This window comes from Lygodium microphyllum, chromosome 18 (assembly GCF_053477565.2).
Source record: "Lygodium microphyllum isolate KBCC chromosome 18, Lygodium_microphyllum_v1.1.10, whole genome shotgun sequence".
Taxonomy (NCBI): Eukaryota; Viridiplantae; Streptophyta; class Polypodiopsida; order Schizaeales; family Lygodiaceae; genus Lygodium; species Lygodium microphyllum.
In genome coordinates this window covers 121,972,035-121,990,967 of record NC_141152.1, presented here as the reverse complement: position 1 = coordinate 121,990,967, position 18,933 = coordinate 121,972,035, and the positions used below count along the sequence as shown (strand labels likewise).

The window sequence follows — 18,933 nt, the reverse complement described above, 5'->3', positions numbered from 1 at the left end:
TTTGATACGAGTTTGTTAGCGAGTGTGTGAGGATCGAGACAGAGTGCTTGCGGTTAAGGTATGCACAGTGAGAGGGGGAGTGAGTGTAGAGTAGAGAGTGAGAGCTTGATACTCGATGTGGGTACAATGGCGAAGTGTACCACTTTAGGTTTTTGATAATATATATAAAGTATAGGTGTAAGGGTGCTTGCACACCCGAACGTGGTAAAAGGCGCAGTGACCCTTTGTTCCCAACAGTGGAGGAGCCTTCTTCGACTATCTCGTCTTTTGGGCAGCCTTGGCTCATCGACAATAGTGCATTGAGTCATATGACTCATCGAGGTGATTTATTGTAGGATCTCCATCTATTACAGGGTCTTGTCATTGCCGGTGACATCGTTTCCATGCCTATTAGTGGTTTTGGCACCTTGCCTCTATTGTTTGATTGTCCATCGAGCTCTGTTTCTAAGGCCCTATATGTGGCTTTCCTCTCCTCTCAATTTATGGCCTTCCTAGACTTGGGACTCGCTTTGGCTTCACTGAGCCAGTCCTCTTTGTTGAGGATTCTTCTATAGGAGCCACTTTTGTGATAGGTTGGAAGGAGAGGGGGCTATCTATGCTTCATTCCCCTTCCATTGTGCAGGGCCCTTCGAGGTAGCTTTCTTTTGCCGCACGTATTCTTGATTGTGCAACATTTATCCCACAGGCTCCATCCCATCCCCCACCATCTCCTTTGGTGGTTCCCTTGTATCTCCCATCCCTTTTAGTGGAGGACGATATTGGTGATGCGGTTGTGGATTTCTTGCCCTTTGTGTTTTAGAGGGGGCTTCCTAGGATCGTGAGGAGTTTCTTCAGGGTTTCCACTCTACTTTGGGCCGTTCCTTTCAGCGGCGAACTATTTTCTTTGTCATCAAGCCACCATCCCTTGTTGCTTGGTCCTTGGTTCCTGTTCTTTCTATGCAACTTATGGTGCTTTCGATAGTTTTTTGCTATTGTCTCATAGTTGGGTTAGAGGCTTGGCTCACCCATCCCTAATTGGAGTTTTCAAGAGTGATCCGTCCGAGGCCTCTCAGTTTCCCTTGCCCTATGGTGGCCTTTTGTTTGAGCGGATTTTTATGTGGAGAGGGGATCTTACTCCTTGGTTGGCTTTCTTCATTGATAGACTTCATTAGCATTGGCACCCTTCTGGCCACCCTCGGATCCGCATCTCCTTTGGCCTTCTACCACATCTAGGACCTGAGGGGGGGGTGTTAGCAGCTGTGTGTCTTGTGTGGTCATCTCTTGCTTGTGAGCCTGAGTCTAAGTAAGATAGCATTGGCACCCTTCTGGCCACCCTCGGATCCGCATCTCCTTTGGCCTTCTACCACGTCTAGGACCTGAGGGGGGGGGGTGTTAGCAGCTGTGTGTCTTGTGTGGTCATCTCTTGCTTGTGAGCTTGAGTCTAAGTAAGATGAGGACACTAGGAGCTTTGACATTGTCTTTGCTTGTCATTTTATGTGTTTTAGACACTTTAGATGGAGGGCACATTTGTGCTTTTTTTTTGGGCACTTTTGGTTGTCCTAGGCGCCCTATTTTGGGCATGGCCACTTTTTGCCCCAATTTGCCTATATAGAGGCAGCCAACCCTCCCACTCATTATCCATCATTGATCCTTCGTGGTCCGCCAGCTCTCCTCATCCTCTCATCCCCTTGCTACTATTTGATGCCCACACTGACGCGTAGACCTACGTGTTGGGGTTGACTGTTGCAGCCTTGTACCTTCAGCCATTGCAGTCACATTGTTCCTTCTTTCTCCTGGATTCTCTCTTTGTCTCCTCTCCATGTTCAACTTTCTCTTTCTGTTGCACTCTCACAGTTTCACCCAAATAACACCCTAAGATCTCATTATCTACTTTTGATTGGCAGTTTTTCTCACTTCTCTAATTAAGGTAGGCCAATGTGCTTCTCAAAGTCCTTGTCCACATTTTGTTTAGTGAGAAGTGTACATGTTTGCTATTCCCCAGCTGTATTGTTTCCTAGACTTGAGGCATTGCCATTGCAGGAGGGTTGGCTGTTGCCATTAATGTTTCTCTTGGATTTGCCTCTGCAAGGCCTATACCAGCAATAATATTTGGGTGAAAGTACAATTGTCATGGGATGGAGCTCAAGGGGCTGTATGGCAATGAAACATACTGTAGCAGTGTCAGGACTTGGTAGTGGTAACAAGGGCAGCTGGTAAAATGAGTACAATGGCAGTTTGAGCAGCAGCAGGTTTAGCTGGTCCGACACGTCCCAAAGCTGGTCCGTTTTGCCCAAACAATGGGGATATCAGGAGGGAAGGATTCAGATTGTTGAAGAAAAGAGAGTCAAATTATTAAATCTAGACTAGACAAGTTGCAAATCATATTAGCCTGATTCATGAAGTTATTGAGTTCTTTCAAATCATATTAGTCTGATTCATGAAGTTATCAAGTTCCTCATGCATCACCACTACGGGCAGCCATCTTATGACTAATTCTGAGCAGCATCAAGCAGTGAACACACATCGATATGACCCTATAAATATACTTGGACATCTCTCAGAGCAATTATGTACTCCCACATCTCTGAGCAATTATCCTTGCCAGAAACCTTGATTCTCTGCCAGAGTTATAACACCATTCTCAACTGGACAAAGTCTTGCTAGAAGAAGAGCTTCATATTGTGAGTTGTTTTGGAATGTCCCATCTGCTTTCAAAGACCACCACCTACATGACCATCTTAGTGCGTTGACCAAGCGACTTAGATTCCGAAGATGACCTCCACTATAATCTGAATTTCTATAATTGGTGGATGCCTATAGCCTAGGACTACTCTTGTTTGACATAAATAATTACTCCAATTTAATTACACAAATAATCTAGAAACTACACAAAAAATCACACACAAGGGGGAGGTGCAGTACAAGGTAATGCAGTGATAAGTAAAGACGATGACTTTTTTTTCAAGATTTCAAAATCTTTTTCAAGATTTGGCTAAGTCCATTGTGCAAGGAAAATGCTTTTAAGTTGGTATTCTCTTCTCATTCTCCGTGTTTGTGCACTTATTGGTGTTCACACAGTGCACAGATATGATGACGGCAAGGCATAATAATAACAAATAATCTTGAAGTTCTTTGCTAGGCTGGAGGAAAATGACAAGCTTGTGATAACTCCATTTGAGAAGAACCTTGACATCTGGCGACAATTATGGAGAGTGATAGAACGCAGTGATCTGGTAAGTCCTTTCTATTTGTTGTCTTTTAGAAGCATTTGACCTATTGGTTTTTGTGGAAATACTTAGTTCATGCGGTTCTCACATTGTCTGCAATCAAGGTGGTGACTGTGGTAGATGCACGGAATCCATTATTTTATCGATGCCCAGATTTGGAGGTAGGTGACAGTGAGTTTTACTGTCGTCACTAGATACATTGGTGTGCATTGTTGTTTAAGGTGTTCCCTTGCGACAGGCATATGTTAAGGAGGTTGACCCTTTAAAAGAAACAATGCTTCTAGTCAACAAAGCAGATCTTCTTCCAGCTGCAGCGCGGTACTAATCATGATCAATATGATCTGGTTTTCAGTCTGGCATGTTCTCAACAGACGTTAATGTTCATAACCTGTATTTGATTGTTCTGCTCCATTGCAGCTTGAAGTGGGCAGACTATTTCAACTCTCAAGGATTATCTTTCCTTTTCTGGTCTGCCAAAAATTCAAGTGAAGGGCTTGAACAGCAGAGTGAGCAGGATGACTTACCCAATGAGAACATGGATGTCACCCGGATATTAAGTAGAGATGAGTTGCTGCATAGGCTAACTGCTGAAGCAGAGCATATTTCCAAATTACGGCAGGAAGCTTTAAGAAATTCTCTGACGAGTCATGTACAGCAATATAGCACACAACAACTAGAGAAAGCTACAGATGCTGAGAGTGTCACCAGTGCTGGTGTGCCTTCTAGGCAATCTGTGGTGGGTTTTGTTGGGTATCCTAATGTTGGTAAGAGCTCCAGCATAAATGCATTAGTTGGTGAAAAGAGGACAGGAGTGACCTCTACTCCTGGAAAGACGAAACATTTTCAGACACTGATAATTTCAGAAAAGCTGATGCTATGTGATTGTCCTGGTTTAGTTTTTCCTTCCTTCAGGAGTTCACGTTCAGAGATGGTTGCATCAGGAGTTCTGCCAATTGATAGACTGACTGATCATAGAGGGCCTGTTCAAGTTGTTGCAAATTTAGTTCCAAGAGCTACTCTAGAAAGGCTATATGGGATTGTACTACCAAAGCCAAAGCCCTACGAACCTCAAGATAGACCACCTGCAGCATATGAGCTGCTTCATACCTTCTGTCAGTCTCGGGGTTTTGTTGCTTCAGCAGGGCTAGCTGATGAGACCCGAGCAGCAAGGCAGATTCTAAAAGATTACGTGAATGGAAAGTTGCTTCATTATCATCTACCTCCAGTTGACAGTGTTCTGGAAGCAGATGATGATTCCCTCTCCTTGGAGCATGGTAGAGGTAACACAGACAACTTGGAATATCATGGGGTTATGGCTCATCTGGATTCATTTGACTCTGCAGAAGGTTTGAACTTTGCTTCTACTGCTAACAAGGGTAAGAAATCTTCCCAAGATGCTCTGTCACACAAGATGCACAAGAAGATACCCAGGCGTAAGGATAGGTCTTGGAGGGCAGGAAATGATCAAGGTGATGGGATGCCTTTAGTGCAAGGTGTTGCAAAACCTGTGAGCCATGGTGCTGCCCAGGTGGCTTCGGTGACAAACTCGTTGTAATTTAATGACAGACACTGGAAACAAGGTGGAACTTGTGTGTTGCATTATGTTGATATTGTAAACCAACTTGCAGGGTGTAGTATTCATGCAGCCACTTTGTCATGAAATGGGGTTCTTTTGTGCAAAAGGTATATCTGGCACTTGAATGTATGGTATATGCCTCCTGTAGTGATATCTTTGAATATTCGATGTGGTATTTCTACAGGTCTTAACAGTCCGTTTGTTTTGATGATGATTCGGTACATGGTGGGCCTTAGCAGTCCGTTTGTTTTGATGATGATTCGGTACATGGTGGGCCTGAGCACTCCATGGATTGTGAACATTTCTGTGATGTTCAGGCTTCAGCCACGAGGATTGGTCTAAATCGGATGCAACATAGGTGTGAAAGAAGGGAGGAGTTCACAATTTATGCAGTAGAATGAATTGGTCATCTCCCTTTACCCTGAATGAATGGGAATGAGAACACGGATATGCATGCTTCCATGTCCTCTGTTTTGGCAATCCCTATGGTGTGCATTCAAATAATGCCAAAGATGGGCCTTTGTCATTTTGAAGGAATATATTGGACGTTCTTTCTTTCCTTCTTCCCTCCTTCCCAAGGGCTTGAAGAGTAACATCAAAGCAAGGAACAATAATTCTGTACTCATCTGGCTCTGTGGGGTGCTTCTTTATACAAAATGGAATGTTACTTTTCAGGCTAAAAATTATGCACCTCATTGGGAAGAACCTGAAAACGTCTTTTTATTTGACATGGTTTCAAGTAGCTCTAACTTTGTCATCATGTACCATTGTTCCTACTGTTAGTTCATGTGGTGAAAAGTGTTGCACCTTGCTATGGTAAAGTGGTGGTGTCAATATGTATGGAAAAAGCATCCATACACATGCACGCACAGACTATGCAGTTAATGTCCCATATAAATGTGTATGTAGTGTGTAATGGTGTTAAGTTTATGTTTGTTGAAGCTTTAAATTAAAGTAGACCTAAAACCGTGCAATAAATGGAGTGACTGTTCGATAAAAGTAATGCTGTAACTTTATTCCTCTTGCTTTACATTTAACATGAATATGTGCATGCCAAAATATCTACTTGCGGATTCTTGTAATAGTACATTTTGGCCATTCCCAGTCATGAACATAAAGCATGTGCAAGATCAAGTATTATGAACTGTGCATGCATATGTCTAGTTTGTGGCTGAATTTGAGACCAAGTATTCCTTGTTTGAAGCTCAAATATGAATGGGACTTACAAGATGTGTATGCATATGGCTAGTTTGTGCTTGAATTTGAAAGCATTTAGGTGCTGTTCCCAAATGTGGACATGTTTGCATGACATTTAGTTACTTAGAGAATTATATTTGAAAGATAGAATGTATGGGGAACTTTGATGAATTGAGTATATTCATACTTTTCCTTGTATAACTTAAACATATAATGAACTTTTGACAATTTGAATTGCAACATGATTGAATGGTCAAGAGGAATATTATAGCTTTCCTCGTACAAGTCATACACAATATTATATCAGTTTGATTTGAATTCTCCAATCACTTACACTAGCAAGTAATTCCAAGGAACCAAATTAAAATAGGAGAGTTCAAAATGAGTTTGTTCTATTCAAGTGTACTCATGCGTAGGTGCATGTACTTATCTTTGCTTAGAAAGAGAATGATTGACATTTTGTAAGAAAGGCCACTTCATAGATTTGCAAATTGTTGGTCCCCTTGAGGAAGCCTTGTTTGAGAGTAGTGGAGGCATGTTCCTAAGTAGTTCCTATACCTTGGCACTTAGGGATTGCTTATTGGAGAGGGACCTTGGTTAACATCTCTTAGACATTTTGATGTTATTTTGGGAGCAATTTCATCCTCTCTTAGTATGTCAATCAAAAATATCAAAATTATAGGTGAACAAACCATTCTCAATGGAGGGAGGAGGAACAATATGGGTGTATTAGGATCTAGTCAAACCTAAACACAAGCAAGCTCAATTTATCTTCAACCTCAAACTCTTCTCTTTGTCTTCCATAAGTGTCCAAGGTAAGGGCAAAAGCTTCCATCATATTTGCTTATAGTTTTCTTATTTTCTTGCTCATGTATAGTGAAATATGATGATATGTGTTCAAGAGAAATGTTGCTACATTTTAAGAGTTATGGTTATCAGCATGCTCAAGAACATTGGTTGTTATATTAAATCTCATTGGGTTGGTGGATGCAAATTTATTAAGAGGTTTATCTTGAAATGGAAGCATTTTTGTTATAAAAATTGAATGAGAAACTTGCTAGTATCTATTGTTGCTTAGTATGAAAGGGTTTAGTGAAATACAACAATAGATACTAACCACTTGAAAATCAAAAGGTGGTGCATGCCTAATTTCTTAAGAGTACCATTAAGGTTGGCCCAATTGTCAATTAGAAAGTGGTGCACTTCATTAAAGAGGCTTGAAAAAGTCAACCTTGGGCTCCTCTTCTCTATGACTAGTTTAGTAGGAGCAAAGTTTTTGCATGAAAAAGTCAACCTTGGGCTCCTCTTCTCTATGACTAGATTAGTAAGGGTAAAGTTTTCACATGCTTTTGGCTTAGAAATCTTTGGGAGGATATCCTCTTTAGTAGCACTCAAAAGATTAATATCAAGGAGTCTTTTGTGGCTTAACAACTTGTCAATGTTTGGAAAGAAGTCATTTTAAAACTTAAGTGGATTGAGGTTCCTCTTAGGCAAATAGTATTTCTTCCATAAAAATATGATGGAGAGATGGAATGAGGTGAAAAAAATAGAAGTATTATCTATTACGTAGTTTAATGGAGAGGAGAGATGAGGCAAATACTATTTCTTCCATAAAAATCATTATAAAAATGATTATTACTGAAAGGACTCTAATCAAATGTGAGTAATGAAACAAAAGTAATATTTTGCTACACCAAGTACCAAAAACTACTAAAAGTGATAGAAATATTAGTGTGAATAGATAGAGAAGTTGATCAAGCAAACAGGCACACACTAGTGTTGGTGATGGTGCGAAAACTGATGTGTATGAATTAATGAATGCTATAAGTCACATATAGTTGTAGTAGGCACTCAAGTTCTTCAAATTGAGTCTTTCTAAGTTGGATTTTAGGACAAGTTGAAGTTGCTCAAGGTACTCTCCTTCCAATACCCTAAGTTGTTGGAAGCTTTAAGAAAGACTACTTGTTGAGTCAAGTCAATTAGGTAGTTGCCTCTTGATAGACAAAATAGTTGCTATGTGATGCAAGATGGGTGTGGACCTTTGTCAAAAGTCTTGATGTTTCCAAGTGTATTTCAAAAAGACTAGAGCCCCCATGCTAGTATAAAAGTTAAAGACTCAATTAATTTCAAGTATTCATGCTACATAATCTCGAGTTGGTAATCTCAAGGCAAGAGTGGGTTCCTTCTCTTAATCCAAGTGTAAACTTGATGGCTTTAGTCAATGTATCCATTAGGGCAAAAAATGTTTCAAAAATGACACTTGTAAGAAATTTGATTAAGTTGCTAATTACAAGAGGTTTTAGAGTAATAAACCCTCAAAATTTGGTTGTTCAGATGTGATTAACAAGAGAATATATAATTCATTGAAGAGTTTGGTCACCAAATGCCTCCATTCTTTAATCCATGTTAGGGGTTATCTTTTTAGTCATTTTTCTCTTGGAACTTGTGAAATTTTAGATGATTGAGTTTTTTACACCAAAACACATTCGTTCGTTTTTCTAGATTTATTCATTGTGCCATTCTCTTTTTTGTACTTCCTTTTTTTCTCTATAATATTATCATGTAGTTGATTCTATTTTGCTAAAATGTCTAACGATACCTCGTTAAGTAACACAAGCGCAAGTGCATGCAAATATAAACTTACTATTCACATAGATCCAGATTATTCATCTTGGAGAAGTATATATCATCGAGCATTGTTGGACAAGGATGAGGCTAATAGGTTATGAACTTGAAGGAAAGAAGTATATAGATTTGTGGGTGGGTGGAAATATTTATCTAGAAGACTCTTCAACAAGTAAGCCGCCTCCTTTTTTAACGTTCACGAGTTGGTAAGATATGTTGGAGATGGTTGTGATGGAACACTTGGGTATTGCATATGGTTACATTTTGCATCTTTTGTATACACAAGACAGATGCTTGAAATGAGGGAAGCATTAACAACTACACAAAAACTATTTTTGGGCTAATGAACAAGGTTGACGTTCTAGAAAATACGAACAAGTCCTTGCAGGAAAAATTATTACACTTAAAGGAAACTTCGATAGGATTTAGAGAGAAAAATTTCCTTAAAAAATATAATCGACTTGTGTAAACGGGTTTATAAAAGGAGACTGAATCTTGCAAAGAGATTTGTCTCTCGTATACTAAGTATTTATATAAGAGAGAATAATTAGATAATCGGGCTTTTAAAAAAATTTATGAATAAAAATGATATTTTAAGGATCTTCGATCACTAGAAAATGCAAACTTGAGAGATTGAACTTTGAAAGAGTTAGTGAAAGACCTGAAAGGGATTGTAATACCAAATGAAGTAGTCGAGACATCTGTCAATATAGGTATAACTCGTAGAGTTTATCGTGCTCTGTCTAAACTATGGTTCAAATGCCTTAGATGTCATAGGATAAGTGGATTTGGTTTGCCTCAATCTCTTGTAGTTTTAGTTGCTAGGACAACCATGAATTACTGGATTTCAAAAATTTTTGGGGAGACTGTATATTCATATATAAGGATATATGCCCAATGAAAAAATAAAATAAAATATGTCTCTAGATACAACACATTTAATAATATTTGAGAAAATATTAAAAGACTGAAAATTACAATGGTCCATATGTATAAATTTATTGTGCAAGAATGTGGTGATATTTTAAAGCTTCTTGTGCTAAAGGTGGACAAAGCGTAGATTCATAAAAGACAAAAGATGGAAAGAGTGAGCATTTGTATCATGAACAAGACACTAAAATATAGTAATGGCAAGGGATACAAACAACATCCTAAGATTTAGTTTGTGAACGAAGATGTGATGGAATTGAAGTACTAGTTGAAAGTCATCAAATCTTGAAATGGTTGTTCTCTCATGAATGCATTCTTGCTATTATTAACTCTTAAAGTGAAGGATAAACATTAATAGTTGATGGGATTGGTAGTTTCAATGTAGAATGACATATCGGTGACTTAAAGAGTATCAAATGTGTGCTTGGAATATGCAATGGGACCAATGCAAAATATCGGTATATTTATTGCATGGAAAGCATGGGATCTAAAGATTAGAATAATTCGATTAGTCAGAAGAGTCCCAACTAGAGAATATGTAGATTTAAGAAAATTCAAAAATAAGGAGGATATATGGGATCCTGTTCTTTCAATCTCTTTTAAAAATGTTCATATTTGTACTTTGCATGTAGAGATTAGAATAATTGATAAGCTTCTTAAATTGCATCTTGACCATGCATATTCAATAAAGCCAATATCCTTATTGGATGAGTGCATTAATAAATGTGAGGCATTACTCTCGAGAATGGGGTTTGATGGGGGAGGGGGGGACAAGTTTACTTGAGAAATGATCAAACACCTTCAGGAAAAACAAGAGATATCTTAGCATATGTCTCTATGGGAGGTGCAAAAGGCCAGAATATTTCCAAGAAATCATGATGGAAAACAAGTAAATGTGGTATGAGAATGTTGGAGAGAGTTGTGTGAGATCACGATAAATTTGACCAACACACCTTGAGTTGCATTTATTCAAATTGAGGTTTAGAGATACCTTGATATCTTTTTGAAAGTTATCAGGCGACAATAGATGTCATTTAGGTGCCTAGGAGAGTACAAATCTTATTCAAGCAATAAAGGAAGCATAGGGAGAAAATGATGTTACATTCAAATTGGCAAGACAAAGAAAGAATTCAATCCTTGCATTTTTGAAATCAAAGATCAAATGATATAAACTAACTCTTTCTTCTTATATGATGCAACACATTCTTTTAATTCATGGGCCTTATTTTGAGAAAGAGCATGGGTATTTAGCAACTTACAGTAGCCAAGGAATGGTAAAATCTCACTATCAAACACGTACATGTTACTTTGATAGCACAAGATGGGTGGAGGAGTAACAAAAAGCAATGCTCTTGAGGAGTTATTCAATTGGTTTTTCCAAAGATAGCTTCAAAGCTAGAAGAATAGAACAAATGTTTACAACCAATGGTACAAAGAACTAGCTAGCTTCCAATACCCTTTACATCCTCTTTCTCCTTGAGTATATTTCCTTTGTAACACAAAAACTTTATCCTCTTATAGCTAGATATGGATTTGATATTTGTTTATTGTGTTACCAAAGCATAAGAGGAGAACACTAAGAAGTATCTAGCTCTGGAGACAGATTAGCCAGGAGCATAACCAAAAATTCAAATGGCTATTATCTTTTCCAGAAACATTACTTTGTGGGCATTATATTGCAAACTTGAGCATGCAAGAAGCCTTATAAGCACTTTTATACAAAGAATGGGCTATGAGGCTAAGAAAGTGCTATGTAAAATCAAAAGAATATGAGGATCAATTCTAGTAAGGTAATATCCAAGTGCATCATCCTTTATGGAGCTACCACCATTTCTTGATCCTTTGCCTCTTCCTAAGAAATTATCCTCATATGCAATCTCCAATCGGAGAAAATTGATATAAGATCAAAAGGAATGTGAGAAAGAATATGGTGAAAAGAAAATGTAAAATCTCAATAAATATTCATGAAAATGATGTAAAGTAGTACTATTTGATTTTCATCATTCTCCAGTTTACTTGGATTCCATAAGTTGATTGATGACATTTACTTTGAGATCCTTTGCATACTTTGAATCTTCATGCCCAAAATGGGAAATTCCATGTCTTTCTTGAAGCTTCCGAAACTCCTTATCATAGTAGTTTGTAGTTTCTTCTCAACATCTTTTGCTTTTGGTCAAACACATAGATAAGGCCTCAGGTGCATCGATGAACTTGTTATCAAACATTTGTATATCTAGTAAAAGGAATTCATCTTTAGACTCATATTCAACATCAATGATACCATCAATGTCTGTAGAAGCTTTAGCAATAATGGCCAAACAATAGTCATGTCTCAAATTGAAGAGCCTTTGGATATTAAAACAGCAAGTACTCCTTGTCTTTGATTGGAAAGGTTGACAAAGAGGATACAATAAAGCTCAAAGATGACCTAGATACTTTAGGGACCTCAAAAATGCTTTCTTCAATAATAGTCTTGGCTTTAAAATGAACAACATTTAGATTCATTGCTCATTAGATCTAATTGGATACTTCACTAGAGTGCACACAATAAATACAATAGACTTCAACATAAGCCTACATTTCCTTGGGTGGAGAGAGTACACAACATGTGACAAATAATATTTTTCTAAGGAATGCCTTTCACACTTCTTTGTGAATGATGTCTTCTCTCTAGGTGACTTGAGAATGGGCATGTGAATAAAATCCTTTGACTCCACTTGCACAATTGGACCTGCTAAACTTTCAAACTCTACATAGTCCTCACAAAAATCTTTGGAATAATTTACTACTTGATCTAGATCCCATTAAAAATTGAACAAAAGGGAATGTGAGAGCGTACACCAATACGGTGTGAGAGGAGATGTCCATGGACACAAGAGGTTATGCAATCATGTCATATTGGAAGGGAAGAGCAAGCAAGATAGGAAACACAAATTGAGGAGGTTAAGTACAAAGAGAGGAGAAAAGCTTGCCAAAAAATCAACTAGGTCTCTTTATAGGCATTCTTGATAGGTAGTAAAAATCTAATCATTGGATTCGAATGTTGGACACATGGTAAAAAGTCGACCGTTTGATATGTTCCTTGGAACTAGCCATTGAAAATCCTAGCTCCTCCGACCAATAGGGGCTTGACATGTGGCACTTAGTGTGTTTAGGGCATTTTTTTTGCAAGGCATCTCATTCATACTCTTACTTTCCCATACAACGTGACTACTCTCCTTGTATTGTTGTTGGAACTCTACCCATCACACCATTTTGGCCTTGTTGACCAGGACTTCGTATACAGTGTGACCTACCCTCCTTGTATTGCTCAAACTACTCCCCATCGAGCTGTTTTAGCCTTACCGATGTGGGGACTTCCCATACAGGGCGTGAAAAACACAACTTGTCGATATGGAAAGATATTTAATACCAATAATCCACTATCACTTAGCCCATTAATAAAAATATATATTCACATATAGTATTTTACTCAAAACCAAACTTATAGTGGCTTCATTGAGAAAAATGTTCATTTAGAGGTAGGTGCATCTCCTTCAGCATGTAAACATGTTGCACCCGATCAAACCACCCTTGGGCCATGATTTTGAAACCAACGATGTGTCCCTTCCAATGATATTTGATATCCTCTCATCTCATTTTCTTCACCTGGTGAGAGCCTTGGAAAGATGGAAACATGCTAATCCAATCATTTATATTGAACATTTTGGGCTTCCATTTTCCATATGCACTTTTGTTAAAGATGACACAAGATTTTATCAAATGAGAAGGATGCCTTATAGAAGATATGTAAAAAAGGGAGTGCAACTAATGTGCAAAGAAAGAAACTCAGAGAGGAAAGGTTGATGGACTCAAAAGGAATGTCAATATGGCTAGTGATAATATAGTGGGTGCCAAGAAGAATATTCATATGCATCTTGAAAGTTACAAAACCGATAGTATCAACTGCATCTTATTTTTATTATATAGTTTGTTAGCTTTTATTAGCCTTACGAGCTCTAAGACTAAAAAGATGTCAGATTTTAGAGATTTCGGCTAAAAAGGAGGAGAAATCTACGCAATGGACTCTACTATCTCCAAAGTAGAGGAGACAAGAATACCATATTCTTGCACATGTGGCAAACTCTTGTTATCCCTTTTGTTAATCCAATAATTAAAAAAAGTACCATTTTTGGTGTGTTTTAGCCCTAATACTAGGTCCTCTGGATGCTTGTAATGTTATTTGCATTATCCATGTCCTTAAAAAAGGTGTCTAAGATAATGCATATATTGGCTTGAGATGTTAGTCTTGCAATATCTCGTGTTGGGAGTTTAGGGCCAAAAATGAGTCTCTTCATGGTGAAAAAATATCTCTAGCTTAAACTAGATGCTCTTGGTTTTGTGCATTGATCAAGGGGAATCTTTAAGAAGCTAAGTTGGCAAAATATAGATGTAGAGGCTAAAATATTTGCAACACCTCAAGTTTGTAAGTGTTACTCATAAAAATGATTGTTATCAAAAGTATTTTTATGAATGGAAAATTAGTGAAAAGGAAAAATAAAGGAAGATGAAGTACAAAAGTATTGGAAATTAATTTTGGAGCCACCTCACATTATACTATCAAGAGTGGAGGAGAGGAAGAGAGTGAGTGTGTGAGGGTAAGAGACTTGAGACGTGAAGCTTTTTCCATTCTCCTCTCTTCTTATCTATCCCTTCATGGTGAGCGGTGAAGTAGAGAGTGTGTGTGAGGTTGAGTGATGGAGAGTGAGCAATGCATGCGAAGCTCTTCTTGCCCTTCTTCCCTTCTCCTTCTCAATCGTCTCCTCTCTACAGCACATATGAAGTTGGTGGCTAGTACATGTGACAACTCATGACGCTACATGTGGATTGTGGTGTACGACAAGCCTTGGAGCTTAAACTACAAGAAAGAGGCAATTTGTTGCTTAGTACATCTTGATCTTGATTTGTATTTATTGCTTTATTGGATAGGAGGAGTGAGTGTAGGATCAATTTTGAGTACAAGAATAGAGAGATGCTCATTCATTGAAACTTTAAACTTACATGAGGATGCATACTAATAATTTTGTTTTGGGCATTCAATAGGTATCCTAAGAAGTAGAGGAATAGGGGTGAAAGGAGAGTATAGCAAAAAAATTGATTGTTCTGTTTGCATATAGGCAAACTAGGGAGGGATTTGATTTTGTGTTTGCTAAAATATAGAAAACTAGAGGAATACTTTAAAGCAAAAAAGAAGGAAGTGCTTTTTTTAAATGTAGAAGAGAAGGGACCATTGAGTGAGTAGATTGTGGGGCCAATGAATAGAGAAAATTTACATTTAGTGTTGAAAAGAAGGGAATTATTGAGATAGAGCAAGGAGTTCATTGATTTCATCAAGCACAATAAGACTCCTGCCACATGCTTAGTCACTATTTGCATTTGAAAGTAAAGGTGACTATAAAAGAGCATGTCACACAATGTAAACTCAACCTATTTGACATCTAAGATGTCTGATAGGTCTATGCTTGGTTGCACTTTGAGATATTGCCTTCACTACCATCATCCACATTATGTAGGTACCCCAATACTTTTGTTCACTTGTTACTGATACTTTTTTCCTTCCTACACATGTGTGATCTAAACTAATAGGGTTTGAGCACCTTCACTCAACATCGTTGTGTGTTAGTGAGTTGAAGAATAATTGATTAAGCATAACCATGAATGCACATGCTTCTTGCCATTGACACAAGACCAAATTAACCACACTCCATCATTAATAATAAGCACACCCTAAATAACACATAATTGCTATATGAAGCACTTGGTGACATTTAGCCTTATATCAGTTGTGTAGTTAAGTGACTTGTTCTTATGACCTGTAGTTTGACTCGTGAACTTAGCTTAGATCAGTAAAATCGTGCATGAAGCTACTTCACATCCTTTATCAACTTGAGTAGAGGATGCAATCTGTACTCTTGTATATGGCCGTTTAGCAGTTGTACATGTCGAACTACTATATCCTTTATGCACATAAGCACTAGTGCACTATAGTAGTTGATTGTTTAACCACTTGTGCATGTAGTATCACTTGTGAACATACCTACTATTCAATGATTCTACACAGGTACAAAGAGCTTGAGCCTATTGCTCATACACACAAGCTCCCTCATATTCGTGCACATGCCTTATTTTAAGCATTCATGCACTTGATTCTCTAGCACTCATATACTTGAAATTGGGCTCATGTACATTTCCACCATCGAACTTAACTCATGCACATGATTTTCCAAGCATTGGTGCCCTTTTCTTCTGTTAACACACATCTCACACTCGTGCATGTCAATTGGTGTGGACTCATGCACATGCTTACCCATCAACTCATGGATGTGAGTTAGAAATCGATTCACATTCATAAGTTGACTTGTGTATATCAAATTGACTATTTCACTTGTGCACTTCACCACATAAACCACAAGGAATAGGATCATGCATGTGCACTCATTTAAATCCTCATGCACATGCACATTAGGCACACCAAGCATATACATTAGGGGAGATTTTGACTCAGGTTTGGGCCTTTTATTTTAGAGAGAGAAAGTCTCTCAACCATTAGAAAGAGAGAGAGCTATCATTACTGCAAAAATATGGTTGTTAAATTTTGAAGTCTTTTTTTGTCAAACTTTAATATTTTTAAAGTAAAATATTTTTAGATATTTTGGGGGCACAAATTCATGGAGGCACAAAAAGCAAGAGGTATTGGTGCAATTTAAGATATTGGATGGAGACATTTCTTCTTAGTCTCTCATAACTTTGTAGTCTCCAAAGTTCTTGAATAATACACCCAAATGCTTCCCCTTATTGTAGTATCCCTATCTTTTTCTTGAAAATCTCAAACAGTTCAACAAAGGGTTTTTCCTCCCTCCTTTTTGCATGTGATTTACTATTTCTCTATTTTCATTTAATATGCTTTTTACTTCATCTTTTATTTCAGTGGAGGATTCATGCCTTCGGTTTCCTTCCTCTTCTGTTAGAGTACTCACAATATACCACACTTTTGATCTTGACAACCAAAGGTGGATTCCTATCACCATCTCTATTGGTACTTTGATTATGTTGTATAAAAGAAAAGGAAAAGGCATGGAAATGAATTCATTAATACTTAGAAGGGGAAAACCATATATTTCATGCTCAAAAGACCAAGAAAAAAAATATCAAGGAGGTTCTTATACAACATGCATATTTGCACTCAAATCTATGCTTATAAAATTGGCACATCGACATGGCATGCAATAGGCCAAATTGTAAGTTCAAGATATATCAATGGGCTTTAGAATGGGTCATATGGCTAATGAATTTGTTAAAGTATGTGTATGTATGTACATATATATCCATCAAACCCCAAGGATTTGTAGCCTATATTGAAAGCATAGTTGGAATCTTGACTTAGAAGGGGCAAACCATATATTTCATGCTCAAAAGACCAATAAAAAATAAATCAAGGAGGTTCTTATACAACATGCATATTTGCACTCAAATCTATGCTTATAAAATTGGCACATCGACATGGCATGCAATAGGCCAAATCGTAAGTTCATATATCAATGGGCTTTAGAATGGGTCATATGGCTGATGAATTTGTTAAAGTATGTGTATGTATGTACATATATATCCATCAAACCTCAAGGATTTGTAGCCTATATTGAAAGCATAGTTGGAATCTTGATGTATTTAAGGTTCTCTTGGCGAGTGTACATCAAATAGATTTTTGATTGAGGAAAGGATTTTCTTTTATAACATATTTTATAATGCACCATTAACCATGAGATGATGTGGATCTCTTAAGCCTCTTCCACTCCCATATCTAGATAACATAGAATGGACAATTTCAAAATAAGAAACATGTGACTCTTTTAGATTAAATATTCACACAAATATTCAAAGATATTTGTAACCCAATGTATGAATTTGATAGATGAAGATGTCAATGTTTATACCATTACATATCTTTGTGGGCTTCTTTTATGATGATGAAGTTTGAAAAACATTGTTGAGGTTCATACAAAAATAAGAGAAATGCATGGATATTCTAGGTCAAACATGGGATATGAAAGAGGTATGTGGGATTATGTCCAAAGTGCAATAGAAGTTCATTGTCTATAACTTTATGATTGCATCGTAAAATTTCAATTTAATTTTTTATTACATGAGATGGCATTACATGGACAAAAGGGTTGTGACAATTGATCAAGACTTACAGGATGACATTGATAATCCTATGTGATGTTAGGCATTTGGTAAGAGGATGATCTCTTAATAATTCTTAGAGTAAGGGTAAGGGTAAATGTTTGTTTATAGACCTAGCAAATGAAAATATAAATATCCCTACTATATATTTGTTCAAGTACAATGGTTGCAAGGTAAAGAAGAAATGTAATCTGGAGCTATGTTAGATGAACTAAGATGCATATGCTATTGTAATTAATAATTTAATGTTAGTTATGTTTCTCTATGTATCCAAACTCAGTGCATCCAAACTCTCAAAGTCATTTGTGCTATCCTCTACTTTGTTAGTTTGATCCATGCCATCTAAATCTATAGCATTAGGATGGAAAGATGTGGATGCAGGCCTTCTGACATCTTTAAGTGGTGGGCATTGCAGTGGTGGAATGTAAGCAGATGATACTGAAGTGTTTCTATGTGATGTGTGATTGATAAGATTTTTCATCATCTCAACTCTAAACATAAGAATATCATCATGTGTGTAAGTTTCCAAGTGATCACCCTGCATAAAATTACACAAAATGACTCTAAGTATTAAGTCTTTATAACACTTATGCTAGGTCAATTTTAGAAAAATGAAGCTTATATTGCTTGTCTATAGCTCGTATAGATGCTCTTATAGAAGTTTGGCATTATAGCAATCTCTCCAACCATAATTTTGGCCATCACCTTGCATTGGCACTTCACAATTGATAATTCTAGAGTTCTTTGATATTTCATGGCCTTGCATAATAACCTGAAAGCCTTGATAAGTTTTTCAATAGACCTATTTTGGTAAAGGAAAACAATGTTAGTCTCTCTCTCTCTTTCTCTCTCTCATAGGCTTAATGAACTTACTACTTTACATTGTTGTGGTAGCCTTTTACTGAATTTGCAAGAAAGCATCTACTTTTTGCAATATCATGTAATGTGAAGGTCGAATGAGATCTACATGGCAACGAATATAAGAAATTTACACAAAGATAACTTGAGAACTTAAAAGAAATGTGTCAAAGAGTTCCTTACCTTTGATGATATGCCATCATGAGATATTGCACAAGATCCAATTGCAATTCTTGTACCAAGGGCACACACTCAAAAGTGTTTTTGTCTCTTATATTAGCATCTGAGATAAGAGAGAGTCTACTATGAACATATTCTCTT

At 37.3% G+C, this 18,933-nt stretch overlaps 1 protein-coding gene across 1 annotated transcript in view; it reads left to right on the top strand.

Annotated features, from left to right (window-relative positions):
• LOC148021320 (GTPase LSG1-1-like) overlaps positions 1–5,405 on the top strand; it is a 29,840-nt gene extending 24,435 nt beyond the window's left edge. Inside the window, exons 5-8 of the mRNA XM_087699193.1 lie at positions 3,119–3,212; positions 3,311–3,367; positions 3,445–3,524; positions 3,624–5,405. Coding sequence (XP_087555319.1) covers positions 3,119–3,212; positions 3,311–3,367; positions 3,445–3,524; positions 3,624–4,761 — 1,369 coding nt within the window. The 3' untranslated portion in view covers positions 4,762–5,405. The remainder of the gene's footprint in view (positions 1–3,118; positions 3,213–3,310; positions 3,368–3,444; positions 3,525–3,623) is intronic.
• Positions 5,406–18,933: the final 13,528 nt, after the last annotated feature.